Raw genomic sequence first — 22,742 nt, forward strand, 5'->3', positions numbered from 1 at the left:
TATTCCACTATATTTGGGTCCTGTGGATGCAGATATAGTTGAAATTGGGATGGCGGGCGGGGGCAGGACCATTCGGCACTGAGCCCGACAGTTCACAGCACCCATAGTGGCCTTGTGGTCTGCTGCCCCATTGGCGGTTCATGTCTGGATCTTTATTACTTCCCTACATATGTTATACTGACAGACTCCCTGAAAAGCTCAACTATTCTCTGGCATCTTCTCATTCGCTGATTACAAGCATCCAGCATGCGATGGCTATAGCCAAATAGTGGCCTCAGCAGTCATTCCTCGTACTGTTGACCACCACTCAATGATGGAAACAACGATGCCATTAGTTCTGCATCTGACTGCTGAGGCCAGTAATCAACTGAAGTAGGCATACGGTTGGCGGCTGCCCACTGGATCTCCACGGGCAAGAAGAGGTTCTTTTCTTGTTTGACAACATTTTCTGCTTTCTCGCTTTCTTTTTTTCCTAGCAGATCTAATGATACCGATGACTTGATGATGCTGGTGTACTTACTTTGATGAGATGATCTGATATCAAAATGGCTGTTTAATCCTGATTTTAAAGTGAGCATATAAATTCAGCTGGAATTAATTGTAATATTCAAAATGCTCATAGAAATACCAGGAAACGTTTTGAAAGGACTGTTAAAGCTATTTTGACATGGAGTTTCAATGTAAGCACACCAGCCTCATCAGTTCTGATAGATTTATTTCATAATGTATGCCGTTTGTAATGTGAAATGCGGTGACAAATCCTCTGTTGAGAGAGGGACTCTAAGGCCGGCTTCACACTTGCGAGTTTTACGGACGTAAGAGCGCAGAAACTACGTCCGTAAAACTCGCAAAAAATACGGCACAATTATTCTCTATGCCTCTGCTCCTATCTGCCGTATTTTACTGATCAGTATTATACGGCTTTCTACGGCCGTACAAAATCGCAGCATGCTGCGTTTGTCACCGTACTGCGCAAGAAATACGCCAATGAAAGTCTATGGAAGCGTGAAAAATACGGATTACACACGGACAAGCAGTGTGACTTGCGAGAAATACGCAGCGCTGTTAGAGAGAAAAGCCGGCAATTCAGTGCGGTGTACAGTAAAATCACACTGACAGCTTACAGTAGAATAGGTAGAATAAATGTGTACACATAGAATAGGTATATATATACATATATGTCAGTGAGACACATATATGTATATATATTAATATTTATTCCAGCGCTATACAGCTTGAAAGCCGGTAATTCAATTACCGGCTTTTTCTTTCTCCTTCCTAAAACCCGACATGATTTGAGACATGGTTTACATACAGTAAACCATGTCTTCTCTCCATTTTTTTTGCAGATTCCACACTACTAATGTCAGTAGTGTGTATCTGCAAAATTTGGCCGTTCTAGCTCTTAAAATAAAGGGTTAAATGGCGGAAAAAATTGGCGTGGGCTCCCGCGCAATTTTCTCCGCCAGAGTAGTAAAGCCAGTGACTGAGGGCAGATATTAATAGCCTGGAGAGGGTCCATGGTTATTGGCCCCCCCCTGGCTAAAAATATCTGCCCCCAGCCACCCCAGAAAAGGCACATCTGGAAGATGCGCCTATTCTGGCACTTGGCCACTCTCTTCCCATTCCCGTGTAGCGGTGGGATATGGGGTAATGAAGGGTTAATGCCACCTTGCTATTGTAAGGTGACATTAAGCCTAATTAATAATGGAGAGGCGTCAATTATGACACCTATCCATTATTAATCCAATTGTAGTAAAGGGTTAAATAAAACACAAACACATTATTTAAAATTATTTTAATGAAATAAAAACAATGGTTGTTGGAGTATTTTATTCTACGCCAAATCCAGTCACTGAAGACCCTCGTTCTGTAAAAGAAAAAACATAATAAACCAACAATATACTTACTCTCCGCAGATCTGTAACGTCCAACGATGTAAATCCTTCTGAAGGGGTTAAAACATTTTGCAGCAAGGAGCTTTGCTAATGCAATGCTACTCCTCGCTGCAAAACCCCGGGGAATGAGTCTAAATATAGATCAATGAGCTATATTTAGCTTCATTTGCGGTGAGGCGCCCTCTGCTGGCTGTTCATAGATCGTGGGAACTTTCCTTGAAAGCTCCCAGGCTTTCTAGGAAATTTCCCACGATCTATGAACATCCAGCAGAGGGCGCCTCACCGCAAATGAAGCTAAATATAGCTCATTGATCTATATTTAGACTCATTCCCCGGGGTTTTGCAGCGAGGAGTAGCATTGCATTAGCAAAGCTCCTTGCTGCAAAATGTTTTAACCCCTTCAGAAGGATTTACATCGTTGGACGTTACAGATCTGCGGAGGGTAAGTATATTGTTGGTTTATTATGTTTTTTCTTTCACAGAACGACGGTCTTCAGTGACTGGATTGGGCGTAGAATAAAATACTCCAACAACCATTGTTTTTATTTCATTAAAATAATTTTAAATAATGTGTTTGTGTTTTATTTAACCCTTTACTACAATTGGATTAATAATGGATAGGTGTCATAATTGACGCCTCTCCATTATTAATTAGGCTTAATGTCACCTTACAATAGCAAGGTGGCATTAACCCTTCATTACCCCATATCCCACCGCTACACGGGAATGGGAAGAGAGTGGCCAAGTGCCAGAATAGGCGCATCTTCCAGATGTGCCTGTTCTGGGGTGGCTGGGGGCAGATATTTTTAGCCAGGGGGGGCCAATAACCATAGACCCTCTCCAGGCTATTAATATCTGCCCTCAGTCACTGGCTTTACTACTCTGGCGGAGAAAATTGCGCGGGAGCCCACGCCAATTTTTTCCACCATTTAACCCTTTATTTTAAGAGCTAGAACGGCCAAATTTTGCAGATACACTCTACTGACATTAGTAGTGTGGAATCTGCAAAAAAAAATGGAGAGAAGACATGGTTTACTGTATGTAAACCATGTCTCAAATCATGTCGGGTTTTAGGAAGGAGAAAGAAAAAGCCGGTAATTGAATTACCGGCTTTCAAGCTGTATAGCGCTGGAAAAAATAGTAATATATATACATATATGTGTCTACTGACATATATATATATATATATATATATATATATATATATATATAGACAGTATATATATATATTTTTTTCTTTTTGGGACACATGGATCATTTCTATAGTGGTATGTTGGTTTTGCAAGCCTGCGAGAAAACCACGCAGTACGGATGCCATACGGATTACATACGGAGGATACCATGCGCAAAAAACGCTGACACACCCTGCCTACGGAGGAGCTACGGACCACTATTTTCGGGACATTTCAGCGTATTACGGCCGTAATATACGGACCGTATTTTCATACGCTGAGTGTGAAGCCGGCCTTATATGCCAATTTGGGCCAACTGCTTTAGTTTTTTTTACTGCCAAGGACTTAAAGTTTAGCATCATAAAGCATTTTCTTAAGAGTTAAAGGGGTTGTCTGGTCAAAGCCGGTAAGCTTGCAGACTTATGAATCTTCCTAGAGGGCATGCACTGTGTGCTGCCAGGATTCGACGGTTTAATACCCGGGAACGGAGGGTATGTATGAGTTGTACATACCCCCAGGCAGTGAGTGCAGCCTCGCTCCCTACACTTGTGCACTGGGGGGAATCATAAGTCTGCAGTCACACAGAGTGACTGCAGACTTATCAGTTTTGACTGGACAACCCCTTTAAGGACCCAGACTATAGGGTTATTTGCTCCATGTCCTCATGAAGTTAAATATTCAGAAGAATGTTTATATGTCTTTGGCTTTAAAATATGAAATCAGTCACAGTGAAAACTTGGCAAATTAATGTGAAAACAATGTATTGTGTATTCATTACCGTAGAGAGGCCAGATTGCTGTGTTTTTCCCCTTGTACATTATGTTCACACAGTTTAATACTGGCAACACGTTCCCAGGCTCTGACGGCTAGGAAAGCTTGGTTAAAGTGTGGGCTCAATTTTACAATTATATCAACATGAAAACTATGTTATAATTCTTCACAAAAGTGTCGTAAGTGTCAAGACATAAAAAGGTACCTTCTCGGCCACAAAAAGTGAAGACAGTGAGGGAGGAGGGGGATGAAGCTGCAGTGTTTTCTGCATCAGCTTGTGGGAATCTGAGAAGGAGATCAGACTCTCTAAAGGTACCTTCACACATAACGATTTCGTTAACGATATCGTTGCTTTTTGTGATGTAGCAACGATATCGTTAACGAAATCGTTATGCGTGACAGCGACCAACGATCAGGCCACTGCTGGGAGATCGTTGGTTGCTGGGAATGATCAGGACCTTTTTTTTGGTCGCTGATCACCCGCTGTCATCGCTGAATCGGCGTGTGTGACGCCGATCCAGCGATGTGTTCACTGGTAACCAGGGTAAATATCGGGTTACTAAGCGCAGGGCCGCGCTTAGTAACCCGATATTTACCCTGGTTACCATTTTAAAAGTAAAAAAAGAAAAAAAACAGTACATACTCACATTCCGTTGTCTGTCACGTCCCCCGGCGTCAGCTTCCCGCACTGACTGCGTCAGCACCGGCCGGCCGTAAAGCAGAGCACAGCGGTGACGTCACCGCTGTGCTCTGCTTTATGGCCGGAGCTGACACAGTTAGTGCGGGAAGTTGACGCCGGGGGACGTGACAGACAACGGAATGTGAGTATGTAGTGTTTTTTTTTTTTTTTACTTTTACAATAGTAACCAGGGTAAACATCGGGATACTAAGTGCAGCCCTGCGCTTAGTAACCCGATGTTTACCCTGGATACCCGGGGACTTCGGCATCGTTGGTCGCTGGAGAGCTGTCTGTGTGACAGCTCTCCAGCGACCACACAACGACTTACCAACGATCACGGCCAGGTCGTATCGCTGGTCATGATCGTTGGTAAATCGTTTAATGTAACGGTACCTTTAGGGCAGATGCAGACAACTGTGTGTTATTCTATGGGGCCGTGCACATGTCCAATTTTGTCCTTGGATTGAGTCTATCCAGGGAAAAAAATTGCAGCATATGCGCGATTTGAATCCTATGTTTGGATCGCTTTCAGCCATACAAGTCAAAGAGTCTGTGGAAAAATGAGACTGCACTTGGATGACATCAGAGCGCAGTCCAATTTTCATAGACTGACAGAATTTAGAGGATGGATACATTTTCTTTTTTCATCTTCTGTTCATCCAAGAAAATCAGATCACACCATGATCACACTCTGAGTCACAGCTCTGTTGTCGGGTGTCTCGGGACCAGGGGGTCCTTCCCTGTCCAAAATGCTAGGGGCACACTAGCTCGCCCTTTTCCCCGGATTACTTCTGATGGTGATGATGCTGAGGCCACGTACCTTGCCTTAGCTCCTGAATCTGTCCTCAGTCTGTACCCTTCCCCCACCCAGGAAAGAGGGCAGTAATAGTATACCGTAATACACCAACCAGACTATCAAGGTAAATACAAACAGGGATAAAGGAAAATACCAATCATATAAATATACTCACACAAACAACAGAGGTAAACACTTGGGAGTGGAGGATGGGGTAAAACTAAAGTAGCAGAGGGAGGGGAAATTAGCACGCACCCAAAACCTTGCAACAGTCACAGATAAATCCACCAAAAGCCTTCTGCAATAGTAACCAACCACCTCCCACCATGCAGCAAAAGCTATGTCTGGCAATGAGTGCTAGCCAGGGCCCAGATTATATAGGAGATGGGAGTTGCTAACAGTGAACAGCTGAGAGCATTAATGCAGGAAAGCTTCCAGGAGATTGCAACTGAGCAGATTAACCCCTGCACTACAAAAGAAACTTACACCGTTTAATAGAAATGTGAAGTGCTTCTAATCAGAGCAGGAGTTGGAGACATCAGACGCTGCGTTCTACTGGCTCTTCTCTGTCATGGTAAACCCGCGACGCTCTGATCAAAGTCTCACAGTTTGCGAGTGTCAAAAGTGCTGAGTGAGCAGGGGTTGTTCGAGTAGTGGACTACCCTGACTGCCCTTTAAGATTAAACCTTAAATAGTAGTCAACATCCAACGTAAACTTTCAGATTTGCTTTTCATGCAGTTCTAATATGCAACGAATGACAACATTTCATATATGTTTCCCGGGCAAATTTCCACTCCACTTTTGCTCGGTACAATGTGGCTCATCATCAGGGCACAGATCCGCTAACTCACATTCTCTTCTATCTATGTCAGGCCTTTATTGAGTTTACCGTTTCCTAAAGCGTTTCCTGATTCCGAGTTACCTTCTAAAATAAGCAGAGTCAGCAGCTAAACCTCATCCCCGATTTCTGGCCGCAACCTACAAGTTTCTTATCTTGGCAGGATCCTTCCATTACTCATCAGAGCATCTGCATATAATTTAACATTAGGTAACTAAACAAAGTATGTAATGAAAAACCCAGGATTCCTGAACCAGCGTGGAACACGTGCTGCTGAGTGATATTTATTTTACTCTTCTTCCTTCCAGTGATGAAAGACCCTTTGAAAGTAAAGTTTGCCCCGGCATAGCTGTTCCTCCAGGAAGCACAGCATGTTCAGCGTAGAGGACCTCCTAGTTTCTCATGGGTACAGAGTGTCGAAGAGCACGCTTTCCACATATCAGCACAGGACTGATGGCTACCAACACGAAGCTGCAGACACCAAGTCTGGCAATGGGATGTTAAATGGATATCCGTCAGAACTACCAGACTCTAATGCTGTGAACCCGACTCCATCCAAGGGCCTCTTCAATGACCATGAAAAGGGTTGTATGAACAAGAGGAGGCAGATTACGTCTGCAGGTTGTCCCAGGAGCACCCAGACTTCAGAAGCTTGTCAGACCACAGACACGGGGTACGTACCTCACCCTACAATCTGATCCTGCGTGTGTTTGCTCAGTCGTATGTCACCGTGCGGTTTTCCACTTCTGTATTTTTGTCATTTTTCATGCTGTTTCTTACGACCTTATTTTTAGCAAGCGGGTATCGTAATAAACTATAGATGGCTCTATTGTTCTGGAAGCTGGTTTTCTCATTTGTATAGCAGAATAATATATGAGGAATATTTTATTCTTTACAATAAAATAAGTATAGAAGGATGAAGAAGTGGAAATCTGTTCAGTGATACCGTATATACAATTCATTTCAATAAGTCACAATTCTGAACAGAATTTGAGGGATAAACCCAAAGTGTTATCAGGTGTGTAGGACATGTATTCTCCGGGTATGGAGGAAGCCACCTGCTGCAGGACTAGAGGAGTCATCAATCACGGGCAACAGGTTACCGTACGAGAAATAACAGCACCGCATGTAATGTGATGTGTCATATGCCACTAAAGAAACATCTTTATACAAAAAAATTATTGGAGTTAGTAGACAAAGACATGAGATATATGATGGATAGGTATTGATAGATAGATGATAGATAGATAGATAAATAATAGATAATAGATGATAGATAGATAGATAGATAATAGATGATAGATAGATAATAGATAGATAGATAAATAGATAGATGATAGATAATAGATAGATAGATAATAGATAGATAGATAACAGATATATAGATAGATAACAAGCTAGATAGATAACAGATATATAGATAATAGATAATACATGATAGAAAGATAGATAGATAGATAGATAATAGATAGATAGATGATAGATAGATAGATAGATAGATAGATAGATAGATAGATAGATAGATAGATAGATAGATAATAGATAGATAGATGATAGATAGATAATAGATAGATAGATGATAGATAGATAATAGATAGATAGATAGATAAATAGATATATAGATAGATAATAGATAGATAGATAGATAGATAGATAGATAGATAGATGATAGATAGATAGATGATAGATAGATAATAGATAGATCAATGATAGATAGATAGATAGATAGATAGATAGATAGATAGATAGATAGATAGATAGATAGCATTGTAATGGGGCCCATTTTCATCTCCAAAGCAGGTGGAATTGTACATTATGATGAACTATTGGGCTGTTAAGGGCCCGTACACTGTCCATGCACAGGGGCCCTTTTCTGTCTGTGTCCACCAGTGAGATGGACAGACATATTTCATTATCTCAATAAAGCTGTGATAAATGTTGACATGCAGCCATGGATGATGTTACTGCTTATTGCTGATATTAATTTGTCATTTCTCTTACCCAATATTCAATAGTTGTCTACATTAATACAATAAATTGCTAAGTAGATGGATGGATTTAAGTGTGTTGTCCTTGCTCACCCCTGCTTTCCCCAGCGAGCAGTTTCAGCATTTTAGCCATTTACTGTAATGCACACCATGCAATAAGATTGATGCAGTACACGTGCAGCTATGGTGCCGGTCACTTGCATTTCTATTGGACATGGTATTACATAATAGGGTAGTTGAAATAGATTTTGAAAACCCGACAACCCATTCCTAATTCTAGAGATGGGCTTGTACCTTTTGTTGCTTTTTAGGATCCATGTGGTACAATAATGTAAGAACGAGTGTCCATAAAGCAGTAGGTTAAGGCTGGGGCTACACGGCAATTGGGGCTGCACAGCGACTGGGGGGCTACCCAGCAACCTGGGCTATATGGCAACTGGGGCTGCACAGCAACTGGGGCTGCACGGCAACTGAGACTACATGGCAACCGGGGCGACACGGCAACTGGGTCTGCACAGCGACTGGGGCTGCACGGCAACCAGGACTACATGGCAACCAGAGTGACACAAAAACTGGGGCTGCACAGCGACTGTGGCTGCATGGCAGACGGGGCTACACAGCAACCAGGGCTACATGGCAACTGGGGCTGCACAGCTACTGGGGCTGCATGGCGACCGGGACTACACAGCAACCGGAGCGACACGACAACTGGGGCTACACAGAGACCAGGGCTACACAGCAACTGGGGTTGCACAACGACTGTGGCTGCACGGCAACCAGGACTACATGGCAACTGGGGCGACACAACAACTGGGGCTGCACAGAGACCAGGGCTACACAGCATCTGGGGTTGCACAGCGACTGTGGCTGCACTGCGACCGGGGCTACATGGCAACTGGGGCTGCACAGTGAGCGGCGCTACATGGCAACTGGGGCTACGCGGCAACTGGGGCTACACAGCAACTGGGGCTACATGGAAACTTGGGCTACACGGCAACCAGGGTTACACAGCAACCGGGACTACATGGGAACCAGGGTTACAAGGCAACTGGGGTTACACGGCAACCAGTGTTACAAGGCAACCAGTGTTACAAGGCAAGTGGAGCTACAGAGCAACCAGGGTTACACGGAAATCGGGGGCTACGCGGCAAATTTGGCAGCAACACAGCTCGCTTATACAAAGATCATTCTGCTCCTGCTATTGCAGCATAATGGAAGGGAATGTGATCACATTGTGACTTGCAAAAAGTCTTAACCAGTTGGACTTTTTGTGACTTGCTTCTTTTCTTATGTACACCAAATATAACATTGATTCCATGAGAAACGTGTCAAAGACTTCACTTTTGGACTATTGTATGACCTGAATATGTTGTTTTTGTGTATGATAGCATCTAAAATGAAATTCTGGTGACGTTAAAATGCACCTTTTCAAAAAACAAACACAGGAAACAGGCAGGATATAAACAGCCTCGGAAAAAAATGGACGTCCTGTCAGTCTATCCAGGTGGCTGATTCTATTTTTTTTTTATTGGTGCAAGTTATGTGGTGTGTGTTTTTGTAATTATATTACGTGGGATGTGCGTTCAGTTATTGGTATTAAAGGAGTCAAGAAGTATCGTTTCTCCTTGCGGAGAGTGGCATGATAAGCCGCACATGAGGAGACTTAAAGCCGCAATGCTCCTCTGGGAAATATGCAAATTGTCTCTTCAGAGAGGAAGCGGACTAGACTCCAGGACCTCTCTGAAGAGACAATTTTCATATTTCTAAGAGGAGCATTGCGGCTTTAAGTCTCCTCACCTCAACATGCTTATCATGTCACTCTCCGCAAGGAGAAACGATACTTCTTGGATCCCGGTCGGACGCCTCTCAATCAGCCAAACCAGATCTCCACTTTGCACTGATGAGGGGCAGTACCCCGAAACACAGTGTCTGCAAATGGAGATTCTGGTTTGGCTATTATCCTAAGTCATGTGACAAGTCTCGTTAAAGAGTCGACATTGACTGTTAGGATCGCTACTTCCAATAGGTGGCACTAGAGTTCTAGTCCTCTTCCTCTCTGAAGAGACAATTTGTTATTAAAGGAGTCATACCTGAACTTTTGATGCCTTACTTAACCTTAGGCTAGGGTCAAAAGACTCTATTTTCTCCCACACAAGAAAATCTGTCCTATTATGGTAATCACACTCTGATCAGAGTTTGATCAAAGTGTGATCATAGTGTGATCTAAATTTTCTTGTGTGAGAAAAAGATGGAAAAAGAAAACTTTTGTATCTTCTCCATTCTGTTAGTCAGTAAAAATTGACATACCAGAGAGAGCGGTCCGATTTTTTTCCAAGGACTCATTGACTTGCATTGCCATGTGCAATCCGAATATTGGATGCAAATCGTGTATGCTGTAGTTTTTTCCTTCGACAGTCTCTGTCTGAGGAAAAAATCAGAACATGTGAATGGACCTATAGAGTAACTTTGGTTCATGTGCAATACAATTTTTTGTCGGGTCGCACTTAGACCGAGAATATGGCTGTCTGCACGAGCCCATGGGATAAAAAAGTTTAAATTATCAAACTACTATCATACTATAAGCAAACAGTTCACAGCACTGGGTCGCACAGAAAGATACTTCCCAACATTTGCAGGATACTCTGAAGCCCCATTACGGTACCTGTGAACTATCCTCAAGATTTTAAGGAACAGCCCACTTTGATGCATATTTCTATAAGCCTTGTCAATTTGTGATCTTTTTTATTACAATGGGATGGTTGTGCAGTATACAAAAAGGTGTGGCAGAGTACATCTTTTGTTCAGTGTTGCACTCCTATATTGTAATTTTTTTTAGGGAAACATGATGTTTGCAAATTAATTAAAGGGGTTGTCCACTACTAGGACAACCCCTTCTTGATCTAAATGTTTGTCCCCAATAAAATAAAAAAGCTTTTACTCACCTCCCACGCTGGCGCTGTTCCTGCGGTGTCAACACTTGCAGTTGGAGCGCCCGTTAGGGCCTAGGAGATACTCGGTACCGGGTCTGGTGGTCGTTAAAGGGGTAGTCACGGTGGCAGTGACCCGATCCGTGGCCCTGGGCGTCCAAGTTAAAGGGAATGTCTTTAAAGAGGATGTTTTGAATCAAGCAAATAAAGAATGTTCGTGACGCCACCTGTGGTATTCGGTCAGGGATGACTGACGCTGCTTAAAGGGGTCCTCTGAGGATGATGTTATTGCAGCAGGGATGGTATGGCTTCCCACAGGTTAAGCTTAGTCCCCAGGGCTCCCAGTGTAGTGGCAAAGATGATAGATGGTGTAGTGCCGGAAAGAATGAGAGGACACAAGGTTGCAGTTTCTTTATCTTTTACTGGTGGTATTCAGCCACAGTCCAGGGTACGGATCACAGATGATGGTGAGGTCCGGCCAGCCTGGAAGCGATTTGGAATCCCCCTAGCCAGGTGGGGTTGGAAGCCTTCCTCACTGTGCTGTAGTGTACTTCCCTTGCTGCCTGAGGCTTCACACAAGGTCCTCTCTCTCTGTCCTATATGTAGGACAATACCCGCATGGCAGGCAATTTAAGCCTTTTTAAAGGTGTCTCTATGATGACTCCGGGCTCTATGTGCTGCTGTGCTTTCGAGTGTAATGGTGGCCAGGAGACTTGAAATCTCCTGCCTGCCGGTTTCTGCTGTGGGGCATACAGTTACCAACTCAACCTCAGTCTTCCGGCCACCGGGTTCTTGCGCTGATTCTGGAGTGAGCTCTCTCTCGCAGCTCCACTCCCAGTATCTTTCCTCTCCTTCGCCTTTTCTCCCCTCACAGTCTCTAACAGTCTGCTCTGTCTCTCTTTCTGCTCTTTCCAGGAGCTGCAGAACCTCATGTCTGCACGGCCCCAGCTTTTCTCAAGACTGCTCTGTCAGGAGCTGCAGAACCTCGTGTATGCATGGCTCCAGCTCTTCTCTAGACTGACTACCTAACTCCTCCTCCAGCCAGAATACATAGGGAAGCCACCCACAAACTGGATCAGAGCTTCTGGACTGGAGTCAGAACAGTGTTGTGTGTATGTGTCACCTGTTAAAGGGATCTTCCTCGCTACCAGGCATGACATCACCCTCCCCGTGAGGAAGGCAATACCACTGTAACAACCGGCTTTCTGTAGTGTTGCACTCTCCCTGGGGCTCCCGTGTTGCTGTGACATGTGAACTTTGCGCGTAATCAGTGCTGGCATCACTGTCCTCGCCTACGTACAAATTGAACATGAAGAAGAAGCCGGGGCTGCAGCTGATCTCTCACTTTTTCTTCATGCTCAATTCGACAGAGGGTGGAGACAGTGACACCAGCGCTGATTGGGTCCCGGGGTCACGTGTCACAGCAATGCATGGGAAAAGTATATGCCAACACCGTTCGAACGGCATCGGCATGGGAGGTGAGTATAAGCACAAGTAATGGACAACATCTTTAAAGTACTTTGAGTCTAGTGGATAAGAGATAAACATTGAAAGCTGGAAAGGAAGATCATTTAGGTGAATAGAGCAGAACTATAATATCAAACACATCATATAACCAAGAGTGCCACTGTTTCTTTAAAAAAGGAGAGCTTTTTTCTATACTCAGACAAGAACTTTACCATTTCTCATAATTCATGATAAGAGTTTTTCCCCTTTGACTCATCATCTTCAAATCCTATATGCCAAAGTTGAAATAAAAGGGGAGAAGCCAGCACTGCTTGTGGACAGAACGCAATACAAAAGTGCGCATGCACGTATTAATTTCTAACTATATATCAAAATGAGACATTTAGCAAACAATTGATTAATTCTTTGAGCCACCCCACCACGCCAAGGCATTCTCATAATGGGGCAGTCCTACCCTACGATTTTTATATTCGCTGTGTCACTACTGTTAGGGGTCGAGTTCCCGCTTCTGCACAGGGGGGATCTCGGGCCGTTTCTGCTGCGGTCTCCCATTCTTCTCCTGCCAGAGCGGAACCTGCTCAGCGGAAACGTCGGTCCTTGCGTCTGGCTCAGTCTCACTCTGTGCTTAGGCTTGCTGTTGCTTCTCCAGCTTTTGCCATTAAAGCCAGTGCTGGGCAGCGGCGAGCAGACGCTTTTGGGACTAAGTCCTGCTTTTTCCCTTCTGAGCATGCCCAGGGTGAGATCTCCCGTTGGAGATCGAGGGTCACATGCTCAGATGCTGCTGCAGTTCCCATTGGTCCTCCTGGAAGGTCCTGAAGGTGCTAAACTTCTGTGGCAGCTTCCCATTGGTCCTTTTTTGGAAGGTCCTATACGTACTGCAGCTATATAAGCTTCGCATGACCGCACAGCCATGCGCTAGTGTACAATTGTATACGTGTGTATGTTGATGAGTGCAAGTCGTCCTTTAAATAACCCACCCTATTGAATGACTGTTCGCGTAAGGTGTATGGCTGCTATCTAGCGCCCGACTATCCTCACAACGTGTTCCACACGAATCAGCGTCCATTGCTGTGACCACCAGTGCGGCGCCACGCGCCAGTAGTGCGCTTCCTAACCCACGTCCGGGTGTCTGGTGGTGTCTGCCAGCTCAGCACAGTTCGCACTTCGGTGCTCTAAAAACTATTTCTATTAGTTACCTAATACACCCAGTTGCGGTGTTGTGCGCAATTAGTCTGTACGGACTTCAACCCCCGAGTCTAGGGATTGAGTTCGGTGACTCTTAGCTTGCGCTCTTTAGGGCGGTATTGCGGTCCTGTGGCTTAACAGGGTTCGCTTCCACCGCCATATAGCGCTGCCATTTACTAGCAGCAGGTTTTCACCTGCACGGTGGACCCCGGACTACGAACGCACCTAATATTATTTCATCTTATACTTGGTGCGTTCTGCCAGTCCTAACAATTACGGCCTCCTAAATGTGTTGGAAGCAAAACCACATTAGTAACATAGTAACATAGTAACATAGTTAGTAAGGCCGAAAAAAGACATTTGTCCATCCAGTTCAGCCTATATTCCATCATAATAAATACCCAGATCTACGTCCTTCTACAGAACCTAATAATTGTATGATACAATATTGTTCTGCTCCAGGAAGACATCCAGGCCTCTCTTGAACCCCTCGACTGAGTTCGCCATCACCACCTCCTCAGGCAAGCAATTCCAGATTCTCACTGCCCTAACAGTAAAGAATCCTCTTCTATGTTGGTGGAAAAACCTTCTCTCCTCCAGACGCAAAGAATGCCCCCTTGTGCCCGTCACCTTCCTTGGTATAAACAGATCCTCAGCGAGATATTTGTATTGTCCCCTTATATACTTATACATGGTTATTAGATCGCCCCTCAGTCGTCTTTTTTCTAGACTAAATAATCCTAATTTCGCTAATCTGTCTGGGTATTGTAGTTCTCCCATCCCCTTTATTAATTTTGTTGCCCTCCTTTGTACTCTCTCTAGTTCCATTATATCCTTCCTGAGCACCGGTGCCCAAAACTGGACACAGTACTCCATGTGCGGTCTAACTAGGGATTTGTACAGAGGCAGTATAATGCTCTCATCATGTGTATCCAGACCTCTTTTAATGCACCCCATGATCCTGTTTGCCTTGGCAGCTGCTGCCTGGCACTGGCTGCTCCAGGTAAGTTTATCATTAACTAGGATCCCCAAGTCCTTCTCCCTGTCAGATTTACCCAGTGGTTTCCCGTTCAGTGTGTAATGGTGATATTGATTCCCTCTTCCCATGTGTATAACCTTACATTTATCATTGTTAAACCTCATCTGCCACCTTTCAGCCCAAGTTTCCAACTTATCCAGATCCATCTGTAGCAGAATACTATCTTCTCTTGTATTAACTACTTTACATAGTTTTGTATCATCTGCAAATATCAATATTTTACTGTGTAAACCTTCTACCAGATCATTAATGAATATGTTGAAGAGAACAGGTCCCAATACTGACCCCTGCGGTACCCCACTGGTCACAGCGACCCAGTTAGAGACTATACCATTTATAACCACCCTCTGCTTTCTATCACTAAGCCAGTTACTAACCCATTTACACACATTTTCCCCCAGACCAAGCATTCTCATTTTGTGTACCAACCTCTTGTGCGGCACGGTATCAAACGCTTTGGAAAAATCGAGATATACCACGTCCAATGACTCACCGTGGTCCAGTCTATAGCTTACCTCTTCATAAAAACTGATTAGATTGGTTTGACAGGAGCGACATTAATCCCACTTTATGTTTTTTATATTCGCTGTGCCATTACGGCCTCCTAAATGTATTAAAAGAGGGACCATATTGAATGCAAACTGTACCTGTAGCATTTCAGAATCACTCCCATGGCGCCAGAAAGGGCAATCGCAGATAAAGGTCAACCAGGTCCAAACATAGACATTTCAGATCTGACCTCCACACTGCCTGACCAGCACCACAGATAAAGAGTGAGACAGGCAAAGGCTCAGGTGCACAAATCAAATGCATTTAATACATTTAGGAGGCCGTAATGGCACAGCGAATATAAAAAATGTCCCCTTTTATTATGCTAAAGTTGACCATTATGAGTGTACATGATACTATGGAGTATTCCTGTAAGGCCACATTCACACGTTCAGTATTTGGTCAGTATTTTCCATCAGTATTTGTAATCCAAAATAGGGAGTTGCAATCAGAGGAAAAGTATATTAGAAAAATTTCACCCACTCCTGATTTTGACTTACAAACACTGATGTAAAATACTGAGCAAATACTCAACATGTGAACGTGGCCTAAATATCAGTAAAGTTCATTGGTTTATGTTAGACGGTTACAGCACTGTGCTGTAATAAGCTGAATGTGTTCTTTGTAACCATATGAAAGCGGTTGTAAACCTTATGATATACAGACACATAAATCCATTTACGGTAATGCAGTTGCAGTATATACAGTATTGAGTGGCAGGTTTTTAATTGATCATTTAACATAGAACAGTGTGTTGCGAGTTATTCTTAGCTATAATAGTGGTGTACCAGTGTTTGTAAAGGGCGAAACATACAGAGATGTTCTTTGCGATCATAAGAAATTACATTCAAGTAATAAAACTTATATTTGAGTTATATGGACCCTAAATGCACTGCCCTCTATAAGGTGTTAGAGAACGGGCTGTATGCAATCACCAGACAAACTTTTAAGTGGAACTCTTGCATTACCAATGGAAATCTTGCTTTACTACATAGACTTAACAAGTGAAAAATAGGTGACAGTGTCACGATTCACACCGTAACTGTCAACAGTATGTCACGATCGGGGTGACCTTTGGCCAGCCCATGGCTATCACAGGTGCAGGGGGCTTATCTTAGTTATCCCTCCACTGCTTCAATGTGATGAAAACACAAACAAGGCTATTGACCTCTCAATTTACCGCAGGGGCTTATTTGAGTTATCCCACTGCTCTGCAATATAACACGAAATGCAGGGATTTATGTATATCCCTCTTTACAGTTCCGCTTGAAAACTTGCAGCTCTCTGGTGCCCCCTTACCCTCAGGTCAGATTAGGTACTGCGCCTAGGGTAATTAGTCGCCAGAAAGGCTGCCTGCTATGTACTGGCTATTGGGTACACTGCAGGGAGAGCGATATAACTACTCCAACTCAAGCAGGAACAATAATCATCAATGCCGCCGTCACTACAACGACTCTCAAAAGCGCAGGACAAGGTATGCCGCCACCAGCTTTGATTAACGGGTCCGAAGCTAACCCAAAACAGTAGCGTAATGCCCTTCAGAAGTCTTGGGGTACGTTTTAGAGCAGGAGAACAAAGGTGGTATTTTAAATATTTTACTCCATAAAGATCAGGCAGTGTTTATAAAAAGGTATATAAAGATGTTACATTCCAGAAAACTGGTGCAGCAAAAGGGACATCTTGGAAATGGAAGTGGGATGTTTGGATTCTCAAAAAAGGCATCATCAGGAAGCTGGAGCTGCTCTCACGTCCCCGCAATGACAATCACCCTGTTTCTTTCATTGCCTTCTCAAGATGTCCTGAATCCATGGACTGATAGAAGCTGTGGGAGTAGACACCGAGGCGCCAGCACTCTGATTCTGTTTCTGCCAGCTGCAGCTTCTCTCTCTGAACGGAGATGTCATAACTTGGTGGCGGTGATAGAAGTAGGGTTAGTTACAAAAGTGCCAGTTCACAGCTTCTATCATCACTCTCAAACAAACTATCAAAGGGCAATGCTGGTGTCACTCACCCTGCTTCTATCACCACACCCTGATGACCTTTCCTTTCACAGTAAGTAGCTGAAGCTGACAATGACAGAAGTGTGAACTCCTTTGTCTTCTTTCAATGCCATAGATTCAGGACATCATCAGAAGGTGGCAATGAAAGAAGCCATGGTAAGTAGTAATGGGTCGTTTGTGAATGATCTGAGACAAAGGGTCGGCTCCCTACTCTGAAAGATGGGAGTCGGCACCCCCAGTGAAAGCCACTAAATTCTGTTAATGGCTTTCACTGGGCGTAAAATTCTGGTGTTCAGCGGACGTAACCCTGCCCACATTAACCAAACCCCACCCACTCATCAGTTTAATTGGCTGGCTGCAAGTAAGCGAGGTTTCGGGTGAACAAATATTTAATAGGGATCTATTTAGGATCCAAAATAACCTACACTTTAGTGAGCGAAGGCAAGTGAGCCGTATCACCAAAAAAAGACAGACTGCCCATTACTAGTGATAGTTGACCCGCTGATGATGTTCTGTTCCAGGTTGCGTGCGCTGCAGAGAAGTGAGTGCTGCCCCAACCTCCTGTGAACCTCTTCAAATGACACGCTGCAGACTGTAAAATAAAAATTTTTTTTAGCTTTATAGTGTAGGGTATTTTATGACAGCGTATTGTGAAAAGTTGACAAAAACGACAGGTACAATTTAAATAGAACAACTACTCATTTTGCCATCAGTTTGTGAGATGATTATGTCATTTATCATGCTCAGTTACAACCTTCACTGAAGCTAAATTATAAAACCAAAAGAATAAAAACACTGCTAAAGACTACACATGTTATTTATATCAGTTGTTGCGGCCGGGTTATCCAAGGTGGATATGTCTGCCTTAGGCTACATCCTCCTTCATTCCTGGCTAACATCCAATGTATATTTTATAAACAGCATTAGTCCTCATTATTTCAATAATTTAGCTTCAAAATGTGCATTATAACACAGGTCCTAACACTCACTTAATGATATAAAGTAAATAGGTCAAAGATACACTATCTGTGTATTTATTGGAATTTTTCTTTAATAGGTGTGCAAGTTCCATAGGTTTTTGATCAAATAGCATCCACAAGGGAAACATGTTTAAACCACATTTTCATATAGCATGAAGACACACTCCATCTGTTTTCCAGTACTTATGAAAATCCTGTCTGCCTGTTGCAGATAATAAGCAGAAAATATTCCTATACTCCTTGTAGAATAACCAGTTATAATAAATGTATACCTCTAACAAACTATTCTATTGTTAAATGGTTACTATCGTTTCATCAAATATTACATAATTCAATATTACAAGCATCTTTAAGAAACGTTTTATTATACGATATCTGATGAGCGATATCTGCTTTTTTCTCCACTTATGAGACATTTCTTCTCCTCCTCTCTGCCCCCTAAACTCATTATTCACTCTGAAAAACGGTGAAAATCAGACGTAGTTAAAGGGAATATGTCAGTAGATTTTAACCCCAATAAGGGGGAAATAAGTGTTTGATCCCTCTGGCAAGCAAGACTTAATACATGGTGGCAAAACCCTTGTTGGCAAGCACAGCAGTCATACGGGTTTTGTAGTTGATGAGGAGGTTTGTGCTCATGTCAGGAGGAATTTTGGTCTACTCCTCTTTGCATATCATCTCTAATTCATTAAGATTTTGAGGCTGTCGCTTGGCAACTCAGAGCTTCATCTCCCTCCATAAGTTTTCTATGGGATTAAGGTCTGGAGACAGGCTAGGCCACTCCATGGCCTTAATGTGCTTCTTTTTGAGCCACTCCTTTGTTGCGTTGGCTGTATATTTTGGATCATTGTCTTGCTGGAGACCCAGCCACGACCCATTTTTAATGTCCTGGCAGAGGGAAGGAGGAAGTCACTCAGGATTTTACGGTACATAGCTCCATCCTTTCTTTTCTTCCATTGATGCGGTGAAGTAGTCCTGTGCCCTTAGCAGAGAAACATCCCCAAAACACCTCCATGCTTGACAGTGGGGACAGTGTTCTTTGAGTCATAGGAAGCATTTCTCTTCCTTCCAAACACGGCAAGTTGAGTTAATGCCAAGTTAATTTTTGTCTCATCTGACCACAGCACCTTCTCTCAATCATTCACAGAATTAGCCAGGTGTTCATTGGCAAACTTCAGACTGGCCTGCACAATTTGATAACAGTAGGTTGTCATATTGAATACGCTGTGACTAGTGTTGAGCGTAAGTGCTCGCTACTCCAGTTCGCATCGGGCGCTCGGGCATGCACCAAATATTGTGGGTGCTCGAGTGACATTCTCTAGCCTCTCTCCGCATGTTTCACGGCTGTTAGACACACAAAAAAAATATGTGGTGATCCACGATACTCCATGCATATCCGAGCACCCGATGCAAATTCGAGAAGTGAGCACTTGTGCTCAACACTAACAGACATATCATCATCATTTTTTTTTTACTTTTGAAAAAAACCCAAGTCTAACTCCAACCCTAACATAACCCTAACCCCAGCCCTAACACAATGCTAACCACAACCCTAACCCAAACCCCAACTGCAAAGAGTGGAAAAAATTACAATTTTTTATTTTATAATTTGTATCTAACTAAGGGGGTGATAAAGAGGGATTAAATTTACTATGTTTTTTATTTTAATCCCTGTGATAGGGTCTATCACAGTGATGAAAAGGAACCAATAGAAAAAAATCCCTATTGTTGCGAGGTACCAGAAGCAGATCTCGGCGGGCGCACTGTGCATGCACCTGCCATTTTTTTCCAGGAAGATGATGCAGAGGGCTGGGGGATAGAGCAGAAGGGCCCAGGTGATGGTGAATGTATTGGGGCAGCTTGGGGGACCCCATTTCTCTTTTCTCTGATATGTTAGATCATATCAGAGGAGAAAGAAATTAATTTTAAATAATACTTTATTATCTCCATTAGTTGGTGAATAACAGCAATCACGTGACAGGGAACCGTAAAAACCGTCCCTTATTATGTTCTCCAGGGTCTCAGCTACCCCCGGTAGCTGAGACCCTGGAGATTTTCCGATGCTGGGGGGGCGCTATACACTTATTTCTCAATGCTGTTAAAAAGTGACACTGAGGAGTATGTACCCTTATCTGCTGCTGTTAAAAGGCTTATCAGCAGTCTTTATGGGGTTAAATAAATTAGTCTGTTAAAAAGAAAAACTAAAGATATAGTGCAAGTCAACTGTTCTTCCATAATTAGAAACGAGTAAATCAATTTGTAATTAATCAAATTCAATGCAAAATTCACCCAAATTTTGGATTCACCAGAATCCAAAATTTGTGAGATTCAATTTGCAAAAAAAAAAATCAAAGCTCCAAAATTGCTGTTTTTTTGTCACCGCATCTCACACATATACTGTGTGCACAATTTTTAAGCAATTTGTTTTTTTTTTATTATTATTCTCTAGAATAACTACAGCTTTATCTGTCAATCCAAAAAGGTTAATAAACCTGAACCCTGAATATTTAAGACAGTAAAAGTGACGTTTTGTCTTTCTTAGGAGAATAATATCTCCGAATTACCATACAACTAAATGAAAAATGTAAATGTTCCCATCTCAGTTGTTGATTTTTATCTGTTAAAGTGAGAATAATAACAAAACAGCAAAAAATGTGTAAAAATACATTTATGACATTTAGAAAAAAAAATATCAGTGCCCAATATAGTCGCCCTTCTTTTCAATAAGTCATAAGCTCCATCCATGGAGTTTGTCAGTTTCTTAATCTGTTGACTATCAACTTTTTGGGCAGCACCAGCTCCAGCCTCCCAGACACTGATCAGAAAGGTGACTGTTTTCCTTCATGATAAATCTCCCATTTAAGAAAGGCCCACAAGTTCTCAGTAGGGTTTAGGTCAGGTGAGGAGAGGGCAGTGTCATTATTCTTTCATCTCCTAAGGGGTTTCCCCACAAACAAAGTTCATTTTAATCAATAGATCTTTGAATAATAATAATTTCCACAATTGGATGCGCTTTAACATAATGTTCCTATGCTGAGATAATCTTATAAATGTGCCCCTGCTGTGTACTGTGTAATGACTGTGTCTAACCGTGCTGGGACATGGTCTGATAATACAACAGCTCCTGGCCAAAAAAAAGAGAGGATGCGGTTTACAGCTCGAGATCACTTTTGTTACCTCCCCTGACCAGGAGATGTGTTATGATCAGACCATGTTCCTGCATGTTCAGACTGTCATGATCCGTTCCAGGGTTTATTAGTGTCTGCCCTTTTTTGGACGGATCATATCAAGGGTTAACTTTGCTATGCTTCATTCTGGGTTCGGGTTTGCTATTTAGCTCCCATGAATCTTGCTGGCAGTGTCAGTTATAGTTCTGTCTTTGGCTTGAGAACCTGACTCTGGAAACCCTTGGTTTGTCCTGCTGTAAACCCTGACTTGTCCTGTGTCTGTAATCCCCCTCTGTCTGCCTTTTCCCTGCATTTGTCTGTTCTGACTGATTCTCTGATGCTGAACTCCTGGCTTGGTTATTGACTCTGTCTTGATTTGTCCCTATTGTACCGTATTTTGCTCGCCCTGGTTTACTGATCTCTTGCTACGTCCTGACTATGCTTTCTGTTTAATCCTTTTGTACTGATGTGTTATCTTGTGTCCTGACTCGGCTTTTTCTGACTACTCTCTTGCCACTAGGTGGCATCTGTTCAGCTGTTCAGTGTGTGCAGTCTCGCACCCCTATTAAACTCCCCCTGGTGTAAGTTGCGCTGTATTGCACTGCAGCTTCATGACACAGACACAGCCATTACACAGTACATCTTACAAATTTATAAGACTATCTCAGCACAGGAACATTTTATTTAAACACATCCAATTGTGGAAATTATTATTATTCCAAGTTATATTGATAACAATGTAATTTGTTCTTGGGACAAGCCTTTTAAAGCCTTTACTGGCTAGACAAGCAATGGATACTTCAATGCTGCAATGGAGCATTGTCCTGCATAAAAATCATAATTTTCTTGAGAGATGCAGACATTTTTCTGTACCACTGCTTGAAGAAAGTGTCTTCTAAAAAATCAACTCGAATCAGTCCAACTACCTCATTTTTAATAATATTGCCTTTAGCAGTACCCACCTCCACCTTGCTGGCGCCTGAGTCAAAATGGAGGTCTGTGCCCACTACTGATCCAGCCACGGGCCCATCCATCTGGTGCATCAAGTCACTCTCATTTTATCAGTCCATGAAACCTTTAAAAAATATGTATTCAAATATTTCTTGACCCAGTCTTGAGGTTGTCCCTTCTGTGCCTTGTTCATTGGTGGTCAGGTTCAGCTTTCCTCACCTCGGCACCTTGCACTTCTGGAGCTCCAGGGATGTTGTAGTTCTTGAATATGACACCTAATAATTGTGCAAGAGCACCACGGACCTCGCTTAGCCGGATCACCACCACTGATACA

The 22,742-nt window shown here is 43.0% G+C and overlaps 1 protein-coding gene across 1 annotated transcript in view; it reads left to right on the plus strand.

Annotated features, from left to right (window-relative positions):
* Window positions 1–22,742, plus strand: part of JCAD (junctional cadherin 5 associated) — a 117,814-nt gene that overhangs the window by 85,057 nt on the left and 10,015 nt on the right. The window contains exon 3 of the mRNA XM_069729639.1: window positions 6,464–6,828. Within this exon, the coding sequence (XP_069585740.1) occupies window positions 6,527–6,828 (302 nt within the window). The 5' untranslated portion in view covers window positions 6,464–6,526. The remainder of the gene's footprint in view (window positions 1–6,463; window positions 6,829–22,742) is intronic.

The sequence above is a fragment of the Ranitomeya imitator genome, chromosome 6, assembly GCF_032444005.1.
Source record: "Ranitomeya imitator isolate aRanImi1 chromosome 6, aRanImi1.pri, whole genome shotgun sequence".
NCBI lineage: Eukaryota > Metazoa > Chordata > Amphibia > Anura > Dendrobatidae > Ranitomeya > Ranitomeya imitator.